At 35.9% G+C, this 19,842-nt stretch overlaps 1 protein-coding gene and 1 long non-coding RNA gene across 2 annotated transcripts; one reads left to right on the top strand and one right to left on the bottom strand.

Moving 5' to 3' along the window:
- Positions 1-6,544: 6,544 nt before the first annotated feature.
- Positions 6,545-15,516, bottom strand: LOC105222980 (probable cytochrome P450 4s3). The gene is made up of 4 exons (XM_049456767.1): positions 15,243-15,516; positions 7,655-8,108; positions 6,884-7,590; positions 6,545-6,823 (listed from the first exon to the last, which is right to left on the bottom strand). Exons 1-4 carry the CDS (start codon positions 15,391-15,393, stop codon positions 6,666-6,668), a joined length of 1,470 nt encoding a protein of 489 aa, XP_049312724.1. The 5' UTR covers positions 15,394-15,516; the 3' UTR covers positions 6,545-6,665.
- Positions 15,517-18,407: 2,891 nt separating this feature from the next.
- Positions 18,408-19,422, top strand: LOC125778521 (uncharacterized). The gene is made up of 2 exons (XR_007422766.1): positions 18,408-18,835; positions 19,166-19,422. It is a non-coding gene; the product is annotated as an uncharacterized LOC125778521 (long non-coding RNA).
- Positions 19,423-19,842: the final 420 nt, after the last annotated feature.

Below are 19,842 nucleotides of genomic sequence, written 5' to 3'. Positions count from 1 at the left end.
AAAATGGCTACAGTATTAATATAAATTATGGGCGCTATATAAAGGATAGAAACAAAATGCCTTACAACACTTAGCAGGCGACCACTGTACATATGTATACTTGAATGTTTCTTCAACATAGTGTTGACACAGTGAAAATTTCTCATTAGAATTCACTGTTTATTTTTGTAATTAAATGCGGTTTTATTCCTAATCAGTAAAACTTAATATTTCATAGCTAGTAATTATCCAAATAAATCCAAGTGAATTGAAAGGGCTGGTTCTGATTTTATAGAAACAGGTTTGTTTCTTAAATCTTTTAAATCTACTTTTTTGCAGTCGAAGATAACATTTTTTGCTATTAGTATTAGTTATTTTAGCTTTATTAACCATTAACGCAAATATTTCGCTAGTTAGTTGGTAAATCAAATTTTAACTGTAAGAGCGAACTAACGGGTTTTTCAATTGGGACGCTACAAAAGTAGACCGAAACGACGCCATATTTGTACCCGATCTTTTGACATTCAGTAAGGTTTGCCATTTTATCATGGAAAGATATACGTCCCAACAAAGAGTTGAAATTATTAAAATTTATTTATGGTCATCATAATTGTCCTGTCAGATCAACAATCGAGTGTCTGGAGGAAAATTTTGAATCCACAATCACAGTACAAAATGTTCCTGTGCCAGTGAGACAAAGAAGTGCCTGTAGTTTCCAGAATATTACTGTCGCTAACGCATCAGTTAAGGAAGTCCCAAATCAGTCTCTCCAACGTCGTTCTCAAGCATTTTCAATCTCTGTAACGGCGTTGTGGCGTATTTTGCAAAAAAATCTTGGTCAACATCTATATAAGATCAAACTGACGCAGAAACTGAAGCCGCTTGACCAACAGAACCGTCGTATATTCGTGAATTGCGCTGAGCAACAACTTGAAAATGATCCAGATTTTCATCGAAAAATCATCTTCATCGATAAGGCTCAATTTCGGCTAAATAGATTCGTCAATAAGCAAAATATTGTCAGGTAGCAATCCACACGTACTCCATGAGTCACAATTGCATTTATTGAAAATCAAGTTTGTTCACCGAATTTTACGAAATGGTCCAGTCAATTGGCCTTAAGATTTATGCTTGAGAACCGTTGAAAATTGGGTTCAGTGTCTAGACTTCTACAAGCGTGCCCGTGGTGGCCGTGCGAAAGAAATCGAGTTCCATACATAATGGCATCAAATGTACTTTCACAGAAATAAAGAATTTCATTGATATCCCAAACCAGTTTTGTTTTATTTAAAGCGTTTTGTAGCGCTGTTATTGAAAACCCCGTTATAGAAGTTTAGGTATCTCAACAGACCAACGTGCTAAGTTGTCCAAATGAGATCCTTATTAGTATCAATCTCTTAACCTAACCTAACCTAAGTTAGTTAATATTATATAATAAATTATGTACTACAAAAACCACGAATTGAGTAGATAGATTTTTTGTATTACCCAACCACTTTGTTACATACTTAACGGCATATTCGTATGCTGTGTGCACCCAAAAGTCAAAGTATTAGCAAATAAGGTAAAAGTCAGAGTACTAATTTAAAAATTTATGCAACGCAATAATTTCCACAATGAGCTATTTGGCTGTTTTGTTAGCCTGACGTGTGCATTGGTAATTTTAGGTTCCCATATAAACTCGTCGTACCTATATACTTGTGGGTACTTATGTAGATACGTGACAAATATGGCAGAGTTTGAGGGTGGCACGTTTTTATGCGCAACGCTCCCGTCAGCGGCGCTTCAGCAGTTGATTGCTAGTTACTCATATGCTAACGAAATGCTCAAGTGCCAAAAAATAGCCGTTTGTAAGTATTTTCTAGCTAATAATATTGTTTATACGCAACGGTTCTGTTTGGTGTTTGAAGTGCAATCCTAAGGCTTTGCTAATTCGCACGCTTAGGCATCGGTTTTGCCAATACAAAGACCGAAGACTTTGCACTCAACTACTTATATGCACAATTTCATACAGTTACATTTGTGCAAGCAACCGCTCGGGTTTTCTTTCGTGGCGAATGGCAACCTTGAATTTCGGCCCACCGGTTATTTTTTGTCGCTACCGTTGACTGCTACTGGCAATATTGATTGCATTTCTTGCCGACATTTGCTGTGTATTTTACAAAACATTTGAAACGCTATCTGCATATTAAAATATCGCGCTTTTATGTGAGCATTAACGAAAAATTAGGGCGTACACAATACGCGACACGAGCCGTTTCCATATTGCGGGTTGGCTGTGCGTCCATTTGGATCGGCGAAGAAGACTGAAGTGCATGACGCTTTTATATGAAGGTGGTTCTGTTTTTAGCTAAGCCGCAAGTTATTTTCGAATTTGAGAATAATTATTTTGAAAAATAATTTTGAAAATAAAATTGTTTGAAAATAAGTAAGATAATTTCTTATGAAAAGAAGGCTTGGCTTTTATCATTTTTAATCTCAATGTCTTATACTTTTTATGTAAAACTGATTAAAACTTATTTAAAGTCGATATTAAAAAATAAACTGACTTTTCAAAAGAAGCACGAAGTTTTCGCAATTCAATCCTCTCTCTTTTAGAACTATTATATTCTCGAACTCTGTAAAATATATTGGAGATATCCAGTTAAAAAATAATCTCGAAAAAACACATCGAGAACTTTCAAACCTCTTCGAATCGGAAACTCCTGCAGAAGCGTCATTGCCCCTTAGTATAGGTAACGACCTCACATGGTCCAATGACTCTATCCAAGTGTCATCCCTTACATACTAACATATAGTGCAGTGCTGTGGTAAATGGGATTATCGAAAAAATACTGCTTTCAACCCCTGGAACAGTTGCAGCGGGTTTGCTTGCTGGGAATTACAGTCGCAAAGAAAATTACATCGACAAAGCTTCTAGAGGTTAACCTCAATAACCGGCGAATACAGATTCAAGTGAAGTATGATGCAATGCTCACGACCAGCAGTCTCATGAAGTTAAGTGATTGGAGCCAGACTCGGTGTCACTGCGGACATCATATCATACTCGACGCTGTTAATGAATTGGCAATGCGATCGAGAAAAGGAGATTCATGAGGAGTTTAAAACAATTCCCGCAGTAGAGAAGAATAAACCAATGGTTATGTAATCGGCAGTTTCAACAGCAAAATCTACATATTCACCGACTGATCAAATGATAAAATAGAATCAGAAGATATTTTTTCTGGACAGCCAAACGGCTTTTAAAGCTATCCGTAGCGTCAATAAAAAGTCTCACTGCGTTAGGTTGTGCTTCCAGGCAATTACTTCACTCTCAATAGGTAACTCAGTTATTATCATTTGAGTACCCAGTCATAAATAAATAGAAAGAAACGAAAGGACCGACGAGTTGACCCGCTCTGGGACAATTGGAAACATAACTCCATTGAGTGCCTTCGAGGATCGTTTGAACGGACCCTAGAGGAACACCTCAGATTTTTGAAATTACTGTTTGGTAGTGTTGATGGTGGACATATCAAAACACTTCTACTTTTAGCCATAAAGGAACTTTGTAGTATTGTAGGGGTCATCACAGGGTACTTATCTTTTAGATACTTCTTCTTTACTGGCGTAGACACGGCTCACGCGATTATAGCCGAGATAACAACAGCTTTTAGATACCACCTTCACAAAAATAGAAAAGCAGAGCATGCGCGGAGTTTAATGAAACGGTGGATCAAGATATTTTGGAATGCCCAGGCTTTAGTCGGATGAGACGGGACATATTTCACATATTCCAATTTAAGAAACATTTGACAGCGAATGTGTTAAAAATGGTGTGTACAATTTAAGAGTGATAATTTTCGAATAAAAGGTGAAGAACGCACTTGCGGCCAAAAAAGTTTGAAGATGAGGAACTGGAAACACTGCTCGATGAAGATTGTTACTAAACATAAGTGGAGTCACCGAAATAACGTATTTTTTCTTAAAGTAAGGAAAATTATTTTACAATCTTTTATTTGTATGGTTTCTAAAGTTCCCTAAATATTATTACATTTCTTAATTTTTTTTTTGTTAAAACAGCTCATGTGTTTTTCGACGTTCCTTTTATATTTAAAACATAATCATTTCAATTGGTGAGGCAGAACTAAAATATTTAGCAAAAAGCCAAATTATTTAATTAACTTACTTACTGAACGCCACTGTAGTTCTTCAACCTAAAAGTATGCAATGAATTCATTTATCTTTTTTACATTACATGACCCGGTAGGAAAGTGCAAATTTACACCCCTATCATGCATTTCGACTTGGATTGAAATTTTCTCCGTTTGGCAACTTTGGTGTCATGCGTTCCGTTCACGTTCTGTTCAACTTCGAAATTTACAATTCTGCCTATCATGCATTTCGATCGTAGCTCCGTTCTGCTACGTTGCAATTTTGTTGGCGGAGAACTTTTTGTGTTTTTACGAAAATTTGTGCGAAAATTTTATTATTTCCGTGATTTTTTATGAATTTTCTAAAAATGTAAGTAAAACTTGTATTTAAAAGTTGTAAAACACACGATATTTCCAGTTTTTGCGCTCTAATGATGTTTTTTGATATGCTTTCAGGTCAAAAACAACAACACCAGAGCAATATGGAAAACTGGCAGATATGATGGAGAGTAAGCTAGATATAGCCAACCACCAGCGTCGTAAAGACGATGTGCAGGCTTTCTGGAAAGAGGTAGCATCAAATTTAAACGCACTTGGTCCACCATCAAAAGACTCAAATGCATGGAGAAAGGTAAGGTATTAATTGAATTGAAAACGAATTTGTAAAATCTAACGTTTTGGTACAGGTTTGGATTGACTGGAAGTGCTATATCAAACGCAAGCTAACTAGCAATAAGAAGGAAATGATGAGCACAGGGGGAGGGCAATTGAGGAGAAAATTGTGCGCTTAACGGGGTTGGAAAGGAGTACAAGTGGAATAAAGAATACGTACGATTATGGCGATAGCAAACAAGACGCAACCCGAAGCTCCGAAATGGACATTTCGACACATTCAGACGATGTGCCGTCAACCAGCAGAGCTAGCAGCCATAACAGAGAGAGACAATCAGAAAAGGAGAGCGCTGCATCGTTATTAAGGGAGCAACAAGATCTCCAGAAAGAGTTTTATGCGGAAACAAAACTTCATTATGAAGCTATAGATGGCAAAATGAAGGAAGCAGAGTCATATTTACGGCGAATGAACCGCTCTCTAGAAGTGTTGGCAGACACTGCAGTAAAGCAGCTTCAAGAGCAGCAAAATAATATATACCAAATTTTGTGAATATATCTTGTCAAATGTGAAAGTTTTCCATGCAAGCATTTGATTCCGATCGTTCAGTTTGTATGGCAGCTATATGTTATAGTGGTCCGATATCGGCCGTTCCGACAAATGAGCAGCTTCTTGAAGAGAAAATGACGTTTGCAAAATTTCAAAACGATGTCTTAAAAACTGAGGGACTAGTTCGTATATATACAGACAGACGGACATGGCTAAATCGACTCAGCTCGACATACTGATCATTTATATACATATATACTTTATAGGGTCTCCGACGCTTCCTTCTGGGTGTTACAAACTTCGTGACAAACTTAATAAACCCTGTTCAGGGTATAAAAATGTGATATGCATTTTATTCTTAAATTAACATATGTAGATAAATTTTGTATTTAAAGAAAAACATGAAATATTGAAATAAAATTTTATACACTTTAAAAAGCAGAAAGTATGTTGTCACGAATACGATTTGCTGTTGAAGTAAATTCAGGGTCATTGCTTTGTTCCTTTTCTTCTTCCTCTTGACGGCTTTCATTATCAAATTCTATCGGATTCAAATCTTCTACTTTGTAGAAAATGCATATATTGTGTAGTGCACAAGTAACATTTATAATTTGACTCGCTTTTTGAGGCGAGTAATGTAGCTCTCGAGCTCCCTACAAACATCGAAAGCGGTTCTTTAAAACACCGATCGTTCGCTCTATAAGTTTTGGAGTGCATTCTGTTATAATGACTTTGTCGGCTGCCGGGACTTCCGGAACGATACGGTGTGTTCCTTTCACCTTCACGATATCGTCGTTCCATATAGCACCTCAGCTTGCTCAATCCCCATACATGAGCGTCGTGATTGCTCCCAGGATACCTAGCGTCAATGCTTCTTATTCGTAATTTTTGATACTTCTTCTTCTTTACTGGCATAGACACAGCTTACGCGATTTTCGCCGAGTTAATAACAGCGCGCCAATCGTTTCTTCTTTTCGCTACGTGGCGCCCATTGGACATTCCAAGCAAAGCCAGGTCCTTCTCCACTTGGTCCTTCCAACAGAGTGGAGGTCTTTCTCTTCCTCTGTTTCCCCTGGCGTGTACTGCGTCGAACACTTTCAATCGCAATTACTCAAGTTACAGCTTGCACGGATGGACGGACGGAAATACAGAAGGTCCACCGGATTTCAACTTTTCTCGTCACCCTGATTATTTATATATATATAGCCCTATATCTATCTCGTTTAGTTTTAAGTGATAGGTACAACCCTTAGGTGAATAAAACTATAACTCCCTCTAGAAACTGGTTGCAAAAGTATAAAAATATTTATTTAGAACACATTTTTAAACAACTACTATATGATAACACAAGGCGGTAAAAATCAATAAATGCATTAAAAACTGGTAACGGTATTTTATTTTCGTGGCCGCATACGTATCTGTATGCCATTTCCACTTTTCATCACCAACTCTGCCAACGGATTAGGTACGAAATCCTTCACTGGCAACAACTCGTAACTTCGCAAAAGAGACGATAATGCAAGCTTTAACTCCAGCATAGCGAACTTTTGACCTAAACGCGAGTAGAAAATGAAATTTAATGAGTTATTACAAATATTTTAATTTCATTTACCAATGCAATTCCTTGGTCCTGCACTAAATGCTACGAAAGCGAATGGATGCAACTCTTTGTCGTTGACCAAAAACCGATCCGGGTTGAATTTTTCAGGTTCTGGATAATTGTTTTCATCACGATGTACCATGTAGGCCAGTACGCTGATAGCAACACCCTTTGGCACTGTTAAATTACCGATTTGTAAGTCTTCTTGCGTTTTGCGTGAGTAGAATGGTACTGAAGGATATATGCGTAGCGTTTCTTTTATCACCGCCTCCAAGTAACGCATGGTTTCCTTTTCACGTCCCTGCATTGCTACGGCCTCTTCGTAAGCGCGCTGCTGTATGTCCTCATGCTGGGAGAGCAGATAAATGCAAAAGGCCATGGCAGAGCTCGTGGTGTCATGACCCTCAAACAAGAAAGTGTCGACTTCTTCGCGTATTTCAAGATCCGTTAGACCGCCACCTTCTAGCTGCGATATCAGCAGCATATCGAGGAAGGCAAGACGCCGTTTACCGCCGACTTCATCGGATTTCTCAGCGTCTGCCATATTATGTATGTTGGTGTCCTGCAGCATTTGACGACGCAACTTGATCATACGATTGGTTTCGCCATGCAGTACCTGCAGTGCTTCGCTGCGCTCTTTGTATGCATCGGTGAAGCGATAAATCAAATCGAAGCGATGCCAAAATGAGAACGATCGCTTGTGCAAGACGCGACAAATGCTGGAATGGGAATGAAGGGAAAATAAGCCATTTCAAGAGTTTGGTTTTTAAATTCTTCACATACGTCTGCACAGCCTTCACGTATTCCGACTCGCTCTGCTTCTGTGCATTCTTCTTTAAGCCCATCGCCGTCTCTGAAATAGCATCCAAAGCGAATAACGTTATATATGGATATATATCGAACTGCTCGCCGTTTGCTTTCTCGCGCAATTTACTGATGAGAATTTGACAGTTATCCTCCATGGGCTCCTTGAATTCGCCCAGTATGCGAAAGTGAAAGGCGGGTGTGAGTAATTTTCGGCGACGTTGCCAGGCTTCGTTGGCACTAGTTAGGAGTCCCTTGCCAAGCCATACCTCAGTAAGTTCGTAATTTTTGGACTTTCTCAACAATTTGTTATTACTTAGTATTTGCCTGACGTCTTCGGGATCGGAAAAGAAGACCATGAGATCCTTGCCGAACCATATGCGAAAAACAGTACCATGTTTCTTGTAAAGCGTATTCAACCATGTCAGAATTTCTGAAATAAGAATATCATGTTATTAACTAATTTAAACAAATATATTTAAGTATTTATTTTTTAATATTAACGCCCATAACATAATATTAGTTCCTAAGTTAACAAGAAAAACTGTTGTGATATACATAATAATATTGAATTCTGGTTTGGAATATACATACATATGTATATAGTACATACTTGTGTCTCATAAATTATTCAATCAATACTATTTTTCAAGCCTCTCCTCACATTACGGTCGTAATGGTAAAAAATTTCGGGAACGTTAAAGTTTATCTGTTTGATTTTATTGTAATTAGAACTCAGTTTTGAAAAAGCATGGAAATAATTTAAATAAAAGTGTGACATTAATGTATTTTCTTGTTAAAACCATACAACTTGTTTTAATCACCCTTTATAATGCAGCGCTTGAGTCGGAAAAATGGCCTTACTCATAAAAACGTATTACAAGAAAGCGTCCGCCCTTTCGCATGAAATAATTTTAAAATTAAGTAATCCTTGATTGATCCAAAACTTGGCATCCAGGCATATCATTGAAACCAGCAAAATAAAAATTGGCCCGAAAAGACATATGTAATTGTATTTCTAAATACAATAAGAAGCCGATTGAGGGAATTTCAGAACCAAACCTTTACTAATTGCAAAACAAATAAAAAACTTCAGCACTGACCAGTTCAATATGTGGATAATATTTGGAGTCAACTGGTCTTCAAAGACGAGTCCTCGGTTTGGATGACCAACACAATTTAGCGTGTTTTGTCCACTAAAGCTGGTAAGCTACTCTGGAGATCAGTGAATCATTCAGGAAAAGTTCATGTTTGGGGATGCTTAACCAAAATAAGGAATTGGTAAACTAATCATGTCACCGACTGACATGTAGTTAGGAGTAGGAAGTCAGAATTGGGGTCTTCTAGGGGTCAATGACCTAAATCATTAGAGTAGCTTGTGCAGCGGATGGAAAGAAGAAATCAGGATAGCTTCTCTAGATTGGCTATCGAAAACTTTTGGACACATACATATGCAGATTGAGCCATGTGTAGAAGTTCACGCAAGAAAGAAAAGTTCTCCGAGCGCCATTCACTTGGTAGTGGCCTAAAACGATTCTTTGCATATGGTTCAAGCAGCTCATGACTTCCGGTATTCTCCGTTTTGATGACAACCACTCCAAACGCCATAAGGATTACGATTTAAGGGCATGCATCTGAAATGTCCGGTCCCTTAATTGGGAAGGTGCCACTGCCTTGCTGGTTAATATCTTTGTAAGAGTAAAGGCTGGCATTATCGCCGTCCAAGAAGTGCGATGGTCGGGAAAAGGACTGAGACTTGTGCCACCTTGTGGCGCTTACTACAATGACCATATAAAGCAGCAAAAATTCGATGTGGAATTCGTGGAGGGAAAGAGACTCCGCCGATGAGTCCTTGTGTTCAACTCGGTGGATGAACGTCTAGGCACAATCCGCATCAAAGCGAAGTTCTTCAACTTACCGCTGATTTGCGCCCACGCCTCGACGGAAGAAAAGGACGATGTAACCAAAGATGCCTTCTTTGAGCGCTTGCGGCGCACATACAAGCGCTGCCTATGCCACGATATCTAAATTGTGTTCCGTAACTTTAACGTCAGGTTGGGCAAAGTATATTTGAGTATACTTTTGTAGAGCCCGCTGAGGTGATCTTGTGACTGATGCCCAGAGCATACTGAAATTATGGAGGGAACACTTCTCCAACCTGCTAAATGTCTGTGAAAGCATAACATCAGAAGTGAGAGAACCTGATTCCCTAATCAATGACGATGGAGTAGACGTTCTATTGTCCGACCATGAAGAAGTTCGAATAGCAATTACCCGTCTGAGGAACAACAAAACGACGAGAGCCCATGGACCGGCCCAGCTATGCAAATACGGCGGCGAAGAACGCATAAGGAGAATGCATCAGCTTCATTGTAGAATATGGTCGGACGAAAAAATGATCAGCGATTGGAAAGTAAGTGTGCTCTGCTCAATCCATATAGAGGGTGACCCCACAATCTGCGCCAATTAGCGTGGGATAAGCCTCTTCAAAATCGCATATAAGGTTCTATCGAACATACTGTGTGAAAGACTAAAGTCCACCGACAACAAACTGATTGAGCGTTATCAGTGTGGTTTCAGGTCTGGAAAATCACCAAATATTCAGCATGCATCCAATCTTAGAAAAAAAAACCGATGAAGGATCGACACACAACCTTTTCGTCCATTACAACACTTTTTTAGACCCCAGTACCTATAGTTGATTTTTAATCGAAAATATTGATCAATGTGTGAGATATGTATATAGTTGAAATTCAGGAATAATACTTCTCTGTCAATGGTATGTCTGTATGTCAAAAATGGGTTAAGTCAAGTCCCCATATACTTAATATAAAGATCTTTGAACTTCTGGGTGATTTTTTGTCGCATATATCGGCCAATATGTGAGCTATCTCAATTCCTTACTTTTTTTATACAGTTACGTACAATAAAATAGAATCATCCATGGTACTAATTTTCCATTCTCAAAAAAATTATGAATTTCATTTAAATTCAATTAAGTTACATTTTTATTATGTACTTCATATCAAGTGCTATTGGAAGCAGTTAAATTATTGGCAAGAAACAATATATATATTACAAAAACAAAGGTAAAAAATATATTTAAAAAATTCGATGGACAAAAAAATAGAATCAAAATCTTTTACATAAAAAAAAAATATTTTGTAAGGGAACTAATAGAAAAATTGGTAGCACATTATAGTGTATTCTTAATCGTCTAATACTCGTATCGATGCACATCTTCTAGGCATAGAACTAATTAGGCTTCCGAAAGTGTTCTGTAGAACAGAATACCAGAACTTTGTACTTTCTCTCAGAATTCTGCCTTATTTTTCAGTTTAAAGGGTGCAATATTTTCCTTAACAATTTTCCGTAAGTTGGCCAAGCCATAACGCTGGCACCATGATCTGAAAACCATTTTTTGCAAGACCCCAAGTATGTTTTGGGTCTCTCTCTTCTTGGAATTGCCACGTGCCATGTGTAAGATAAATTTGTCTTTAATATGGTAATAATTCCATTATTATTTTTATAGTTATAGTGTCTGGTGGCAACTCTGCTCTAAAATACTTGCGGCTGTAAATGATCTTGAACATACATACATATTTAATTGGATATGAAAAACATGTTCTGTAATTCTATTGAATGGATTAGAACTTTTAGGTTTGAATATCTCTGCAGCCTGCAGTGTTTGTGATCTAATCAAACATTTTTATATAAATGCGTCAAATATTTGGCAACCTTTAAGTATTGATTTTGAAAATCTTTAATTAATGATTGAATATTAAAGCAGCAGGTACTATTATAGCAAATAAGAGCATAAAAAGTTTTTTTTACATGCCATATATCAGATAATATTATTTTATGCTTTGAGTTGTAATACAAAAAAATTATCTAAAGAAAATATGCATAAATGTAAATCATCAATCAACAAAAAGTGTGTCTAAAAAGAACAACAGTTTCTAAGTCCAGAACCTTAAGTAGACAGATATTTATCAAAGTCCCGCACCATTGTGCTTTAACATAGTAACTAACGGGTGATTTTTTAAGAGCTTGATAACTTTTTTTTAAAAAAAAAAACCCATAAAATTTGCAAAATCTCATCGGTTCTTTATTTGAAACGTTAGATTGGTTCATGACATTTACTTTTTGAAGATAATTTCATTTAAATGTTGACCGCGGCTGCGTCTTAGGTGGTCCATTCGGAAAGTCCAATTTTGGGCAACTTTTTCGAGCATTTCGGCCGGAATAGCCCGAATTTCTTCGAAAATGTTGTCTTCCAAAGCTGGAATAGTTGCTGGCTTATTTCTGTAGACTTTAGACTTGACGTAGCCCCACAAAAAATAGTCTAAAGGCGTTAAATCGCATGATCTTGGTGGCCAACTTACGGGTCCATTTCTTGAGATGAATTGTTGTCCGAAGTTTTCCCTCAAAATGGCCATAGAATCGCGAGCTGTGTGGCATGTAGCGCCATCTTGTTGAAACCACATGTCAACCAAGTTCAGTTCTTCCATTTTTGGCAACAAAAAGTTTGTTAGCATCGAACGATAGCGATCGCCATTCACCGTAACGTTGCGTCCAACAGCATCTTTGAAAAAATACGGTCCAATGATTCCACCAGCGTACAAATCACACCAAACAGTGCATTTTTCGGGATGCATGGGCAGTTCTTGAACGGCTTCTGGTTGCTCTTCACCCCAAATGCGGCAATTTTGCTTATTTACGTAGCCATTCAACCAGAAATGAGCCTCATCGCTGAACAAAATTTGTCGATAAACACATTTCGAACCGAACACTGATTTTGGTAATAAAATTCAATGATTTGCAAGCGTTGCTCGTTAGTAAGTCTATTCATGATGAAATGTCAAAGCATACTGAGCATCTTTTTCTTTGACACCATGTCTGAAATCCCACGTGATCTGTCAAATACTAATGCATGAAAATCCTAACCTCAAAAAAATCACCCGTTATAACAACAAAGCAGGAGTAGTTATCATAACATTGCAATATTTTATAGTGGAACTGGTTTAATTTATTGACAAACTGGCTGCGCTGTGTACTCGTATGCCAGTAACTGACCTTTGCACATGCTTAAATACAATGTAGGTTTAACTAAAGTTTTAATTATTGCATACTATATGCTATATTTAGTAAACAAATATGGCGAAAAGTCATTGTTCTTATCACTTCGATTTACGGCAATTAATTTTAAGATTTCTGTGATTACATATGTATGTACGTGTGTACTTATACATTAATACAAAATATTTTTCAGTTAGGGCAATATTTGTGTTTGCAAAGAAGCGACACGCTCTCTTAAACAAACAAAAAATTAAACTTTGATAAGCTTATTTACCTCTGAAAGCGAAGGTGTTAAGAAGTTAACACAACAAGATATAAATATTATGACATATTATTAATTTAAGTTCGCAAGCAGACACTGAATCATATGTGATAATAAAGAAGAGAGAAGAGAAGAATGAAGTAAGTATTACACTCTGTGAACATGTACTAACAATCATAGTGCCCAAAAGACCAAAAATATTCGTTCAGTTTTACGACAAATGTTGAGTCGAAAAAGTCTTTTCGTATTGTATTACATTGTGTCATACCACATGGTGTTGAAAAAGTGAGATTTTAAGCTTCATTTAACCAAAAAAAAAAGTAAATAAATTCGGGGAAGTTGAAAAAATGTTACAGCTGTTCAAAAATAAGTGGAAATATAGAAGAAATTCGCTGTATTTTGAAATTTTTAAATAAAAAAGAAAGAAGAGAAGTATGCCAAACCACCATGCCACCATTGAAATTTGTGAAGTTTACTGCTGTAACAGTTCGTGTAGCACAACAATAGTGCAATAATATTATATTATACATATGTACGTTCTCTGGTTCGCACCTTCCGTTCTGGATATTTCTATGTGAAATATTTAGACTAATGAAAAATGTCTCTAGCGGAAATATGGCAATAAGTGGTTGAACAAAATGTTACTTTTTTGTTCACTATTGTTCATAATAAATATAAAAAGAAAATAAATTAAAGTTTGATTAGAATTACGAAAAGACTTTTACGACTACTCAATAAAATGTTTTATGATTTTGAGTGCCTCAATTTTATGGAATGATATAAAAACTTGAAAAAAATTTATCTTCCGATTTAAAATTGGATTTTGAACTTGAATATTAAAAATATTGAACAAATCGACTTTTTGCTATAAATAAATGTCTTCAAATGCATTAAACAACTAAAAAAATATTTAAAACAATTTTTCGTTTTTTATATGGGATATCAGAAATCACAATTCGTTATTTTTTTCTTTTTGCTTTTTCTTCTTTATTTCTTTTTTTTTTCTTTTACCACAATTTTTTTCGTAATTTCTGACTATAATATCTCGGTTTGTAATGAAAAAAATTCTACTCTTCTTTTAGCCCATCCTAATATTCATATAAGTATATGTGAATTGTAACCTTATAAAATCTGAATGCAAGTTTCCTTTATGTTTATGAATAAGGCCAGTATTATTAATATATATGCATATGTATATGTAGAGGTGTTATTGATTCAATTCATGTACTAAAATAGCTCTAGTCATCTTAATAATAATTTTTATACTCTGCATTCATACATGTATGTATGTACTTATATAGATTTTCGATGCAACTACGTCAGTGTCTGATTACAACTAGGTTAAGAGTCATATATACAAACATACGTAGGTTACCTTTTATATTTCGGGATTTCGCAACCCCGGTATCGAAACCTGCCGACTAACAACTTTATCGTAAATATTGACATTTTTGATGGTATGCAAACTCAGAACGTTTTGACATACGGCCGCTTTTGTGTTGCTAACAGTAACTTGAAATGTTCTTCTCGACCATTGATTGAGACGAACATTTGGCGACCAAATATACCATGAAATGGATACTATCAGTTAGTCAATTGGATCATTCAATTAATTACTGCTTAATTTTTTGCTAACTGTGGGCTGTCTTTGTAGAAAAATTATTGGTATGACTGTCAGTTACATTTGTGCCATATGTCACATCACAATAATCATTAGTGTTTAGTAAACGCTTGTCTTTCTGAAGTGCATAAAGTGCTTTGACGATTTTGATGTTAAATGAAACTATACAACAAAGAAGTTCCATTAGAATTTGTGTGAGGAATCAAATTTTTGGTTTTGAAAAGTTGAAAATCTTGGAACACGCCTTCTTTGGTGGTAATTGTTTGTCGCGAGCAAATGTTTTAACTGGTACAAATTATTCAAAGAGGGTCGAGGACGCGTTGGCGACGAATTACATTCATTATGGTCATCCACATCAACTGATGATCAACACGTCAAGAATATAAAGGAATTGGCGCTTGTGAATTGACTATTAATAGACAGAGATATAATAAATTAAGAATTTTAAAATTATAAACAAAGTCTTCTATTTTTTGCTCATATTTTTGGGAAAAAAAATTCGAGGATTTATTAACGAGATATTTATGGAAAGTATAATGGACCCTATGCCTGAACTTCTGTTCAAAGACTAATTACCACATATTCAATAACAATTTTGCACTCACGTCCTTTCTTCGCATTCTCGATCAGTTCGCCAATACTCGGTCCTGGTATGGTAGACGCGAACTTCCTTATGCGTAAAAATTCTACGATGTGCGGCAAGTAGCGCATGAAAAGCGCCCAGAGCGCGAAAGCTATCAACGCCAAAGCGTTCATTGGTATGCTTTGTTTGTGTTTTTCAATATAACTACTTATTAAGACGATCTAAACAGCAACAAACGCACTTTTTTGATCTTAAACTGGAATAACGCGCAACGACACTTCTGCCACTGGAGGCAGTTAGATGCAAACTGAGCTAAGCAGTGCGTCTTTTTATCGCTGGCGATAAAGCGATTCATTGATGCATACATATGTACTCTCATTTACGTATATTTATAATCAAATACAATGTAAATAAAAACAATAAATGATAACACTGTGCAAAAGAAGCTTTAATTTTAGTTGGCAATTAAGGGTCTAGTATTGAGTTAACGGTTAAGTTATTGCTCTTTTCTGAAATCATTACTAAAATAAAAAAAAAAGAAACAAGAGAAAAAGTTAACTTTGGCTGCACTGAAGTTATATTAACCTTCACAGTTGCATTTTTATAGCATAAAATATAGTATAAAAATATCGATCGGTTTGGATGGCAGCTATAAGCTTAGTGATCCTAACTGAACAAAATGTTCGAAAATTTTAACAATGTCTTGGATAATAGTCTACATACATATGTATTTCGAGTTTCATGATACTTTGACAGATAAAATAGTTTTTCATACAACGTCAGTTGTGTGGCAGCTATATGCTGTAGTAGTTCGAACTGAAAGATACTCCGCCAAATGGAAATGTTTTCCATACTTTACATGGTCCTTTTCTCGAACTTAAAGATTCGCCAAACTTAGCACGCAATGTGTCCAGGTATAGACGTGAAACATGACGTGGCGCATTGTCTTGTCGGTCATCATTGTGTTTTAACGCTCGCTATTGATTTTAATTATATTTCCTGAATTTTTTCGCATGAAATAAGGCCACTATGCTACAGTCCACAACCAACGAAAATGGTTGATATAGACTTGGACAATATATGGTCCCAATAGGACGGCGCCTTAAGCCACACAGCGAATGTCGCACTCGATTTAGTGAAAATCAAGTTTGGTGAACGTGAACCATCTCCCGAAATGGTCCAGTCATTTGGCGATTTGACGCCACCGACGATTGATGAACTTCGTACGAATATCGAAAGTGAAATTTCAGCAATATCGCCCGAATTATGCTTCATCGTCTGAGCTTTCCGCAAGAGTTGGGCATCTCTTTATCGCTGGCGTACACAGTGCGCGACAAGAGTGGTTTAACAGATGGAATTATCGAAATAATGTCGCATTAAGCCCTTGGAATGGGTGCAGTACATAGGTCTGCTTAACGGGGATTACAAACGCAATAGAATCTAAAGGGGCAAAGCCAAAGCCTCTGGAGGTTAAGCTCGATATTCGGCGAATACATATTCAAGTGAAGTATGATGCAATGCTCATGGCCAGCAGACTCATGATGATAGGTAATTTTAGTCAGGCTCAACGCCACTACAGTCATCATATCATACTCGACGTTGTTAATGAATTTCTGTAGGAGTCACTCAAGTAGTCATTTCAAAAGAAGACAAATTTTGGAAAAATTATACTGAAAGTCTGTACAGCCGTCATTTTGTGCAGTGTTATTATATTTTAAAAACGTTTAATTGTGCGTGGTGAATTATAAAGTTCCCTAAATATAATTTTATTTATTTATTTTTTTTTCATTAAAACAGTTTATGCCTTTTTCGATGTTTCATTTTATATTTCAAACTTAATAAATTTAATTAAAATTTTTTGGTAAGGTAGAGATTAGCTATGAGCTAAAATATTTACCTAAAAGTTAAATTACTTGAGCTTCTCTTACTTGCTGGACACTGCTGTAGTTGTTCAACCGAAAAGTATGCAATGAATTAATTTATATTTTAAATTTGGTAGTCTTTTCGTATTTCTAAACAAACTATATGCAACCAGAGAACTTAAAACATGTTTTTAATTAATATTTTATTATTTTTATTAAAATATGTTTTAAGTTTTCTTTCCCATAGACTTAATATAAAGATTTTCGAACTTCGGGGTAACTTTGTACCGCATATATCGGCCAATATGTGAGTTATCCCAATGAAAATAAGAAAGCGTGTTTTATTCATAATAGTGTATCTTTGTGCCTAAAATAAATAAATTTGAGCGAAAACTTGGCTTATCCTCTATATAACTAATATCAAGTTTTTCGAATATATGGCTGACTTTACTTATATAATTGGTTTTACACACTAAAGTATTTCCCTGGCTTTGATTCTTGCGATTGGACACCCGAACTTAGCCTTTCGTTTCTTGTTTTATACTAATAAATAAATAAACAAATTGTACCATTTTGGTCAACCACTTTTTGCCATATTTCCGAAAGAGACATTAATCCATCTGTGTAAAGCTTTTATCGGTGTAAATCGAACAAAGCGGAAGCGAGCGAACCATCGTCGAGATACAGGCCGGTGGAGTTGGGGCTTCAAAAAAAAACGGTGCGTCCTGGTTGACGTGATTTCAACCCTTGTAGAGATCTAAAACACAAAAAACAAGAAGATTCTTCATTAGTAAGGATGTCGTTATCGGGTTGACCATTTTCAAAAAAAAAAAAAAATAAAAATAACAAAATGGCGTCGACTTGAAAAAAAAAAATTTTACCCGATTTTTTCGACCTTTTCGAATTTTTTAAAAATACTTCAAATAAAAATTTTTGGAAATCCAAGGCAGACACGATAGAGCATTGTATAAAGAAGATATATACCAAATTTTAAAGGAATCGGTTCAGTAGAACTTGAAATATCATGTCAACTACCTCAAAAAAAGTAGTTTAGAGAAAAACGCGATTAAAGTTTAGGAGACAATTCTAGTGAACACGGACGCCACGTCACAAACTCGGCTGTATCTCCGAAAATAAGTCGAATTTTGGAAATTCCTTCCAAGGTCACATTTTTGAAAGTCTAAACTTTCAAAATATGCAAAAAAAAATTGATTTTTTTCAAAATCCTAGCCCAGAATTTGTGTTTAACCGTCAAGTAGCGACCGCTATGAAAAATAGATAGTATGCTATTGGTAGGAACAGAGTCGCACCTAGATCCTATATTGTGTGGACTTCTTCCTATTGAGTTTGACTGGATAATATATAATATGTATTTAAAAACAAGAAAAATTGTTAACTTCGGCGGCTATAATATAGCTTATCTTTATTGTGATTTTGAACGCTTAGTTTGTAAGATACCTACATATCGCTCATTTACTTCAACAGTGTCATAACTCAAAAAACTGATTTTTTGAGTTAAATACAAAAAAATGTGCTCAATATTATGGTTAATATTGTATAAAAAATTCTCTGTGATTAGTAGAAAATTGAGCGCGTGAGACGAAAAAGTGCCGTTATTCCACTTGTTGTGACGCGTCAAATTTTTGCTACAGCATCGACACATTTCAATTTAACATGAGTCGTCGTCGTGTAAAGATTATTAGTTTTTCCGAAAAAACGATATATTTTGTGTTACAGCGAATTATGTGAAAAGGTAGTTATATTTTTCATGTTGCTAATTTTCATGTAAATAGTATTATTTTGCGTTGTGACTATACTGTTGAAAAATTTTAGTTCCTCATAATTTGCGCAACACAATATGTGACGTTGTTGTTGAAAATAAATTAATTGCGTAACTAGGTATTTTGTTTTGTGACGTTTTTTTCGTGAAAAAATGGGCTGTGTAGAAATGGCGATTTTGTGTTAATATAAAATATGTCATTATTTACGAAAATAGTATCGGCTATAATATAAAACATCTTCTCATAACGTAAAATGATACGCTATTGCTGATAATAAAATTACGAATTTCGACTTTTTCTAGCTTACTTAGAAATGTCGTTATCCAAAAATAATTGCGGATCTTCTTCATCATTGTTCTCAGAAGATAGTGACAATTCCATAGTTGATGTGACATACTTCCCAGTTTCTGCTAGCGATTCCAGTGATAGTGTCTACGGCAATGATGAAGATAACCCACCACATCCGACCGCGGTAAACAGCCTAATTTATGATAACTGCTTCGAGGAAGATTCTCCAGATCTAGAATTATGTACGCCAGTACCTGAACAAAACTCCTTTCAAATATATTTAGCGAAGAGCAGAGAAAAGAGATATTTTCCTCATATTGGGCTCTTGGTGACATTGAGAAGCAGAGGCAATTTATTTCCAATTGTATGAAACTTGTTGACACCACTGACTCATTCATTACTACAATTCGATCAGCAAAGAAAACAGGCCACCCATTCTTAGTGCAAGAAATGTCTTATGGAGATTTCTTTGACCTCAAATTACTCTCTAATGACATGGGTCCATTGAATATGGGAGAAATTAAACTCTCTCAAGTGAAAATCCTGAAGGTTCAACGAGAGTCACCCAACTCTGTGCTTTTCAAAACATCATACGCTGAGGAGAAGTTGAGGGAAGCCACTATAATCAAATCCAAGAAGAAACATTGCACACCGATTGATTTACAAAAAGCCTACCATTCCAAAATCGGAA

Source organism: Bactrocera dorsalis, chromosome 4, assembly GCF_023373825.1.
Source record: "Bactrocera dorsalis isolate Fly_Bdor chromosome 4, ASM2337382v1, whole genome shotgun sequence".
NCBI lineage: Eukaryota > Metazoa > Arthropoda > Insecta > Diptera > Tephritidae > Bactrocera > Bactrocera dorsalis.
The sequence above is the reverse complement of the archived record's forward strand: the minus strand, read 5'-3'. Positions and strand labels throughout refer to the sequence as shown.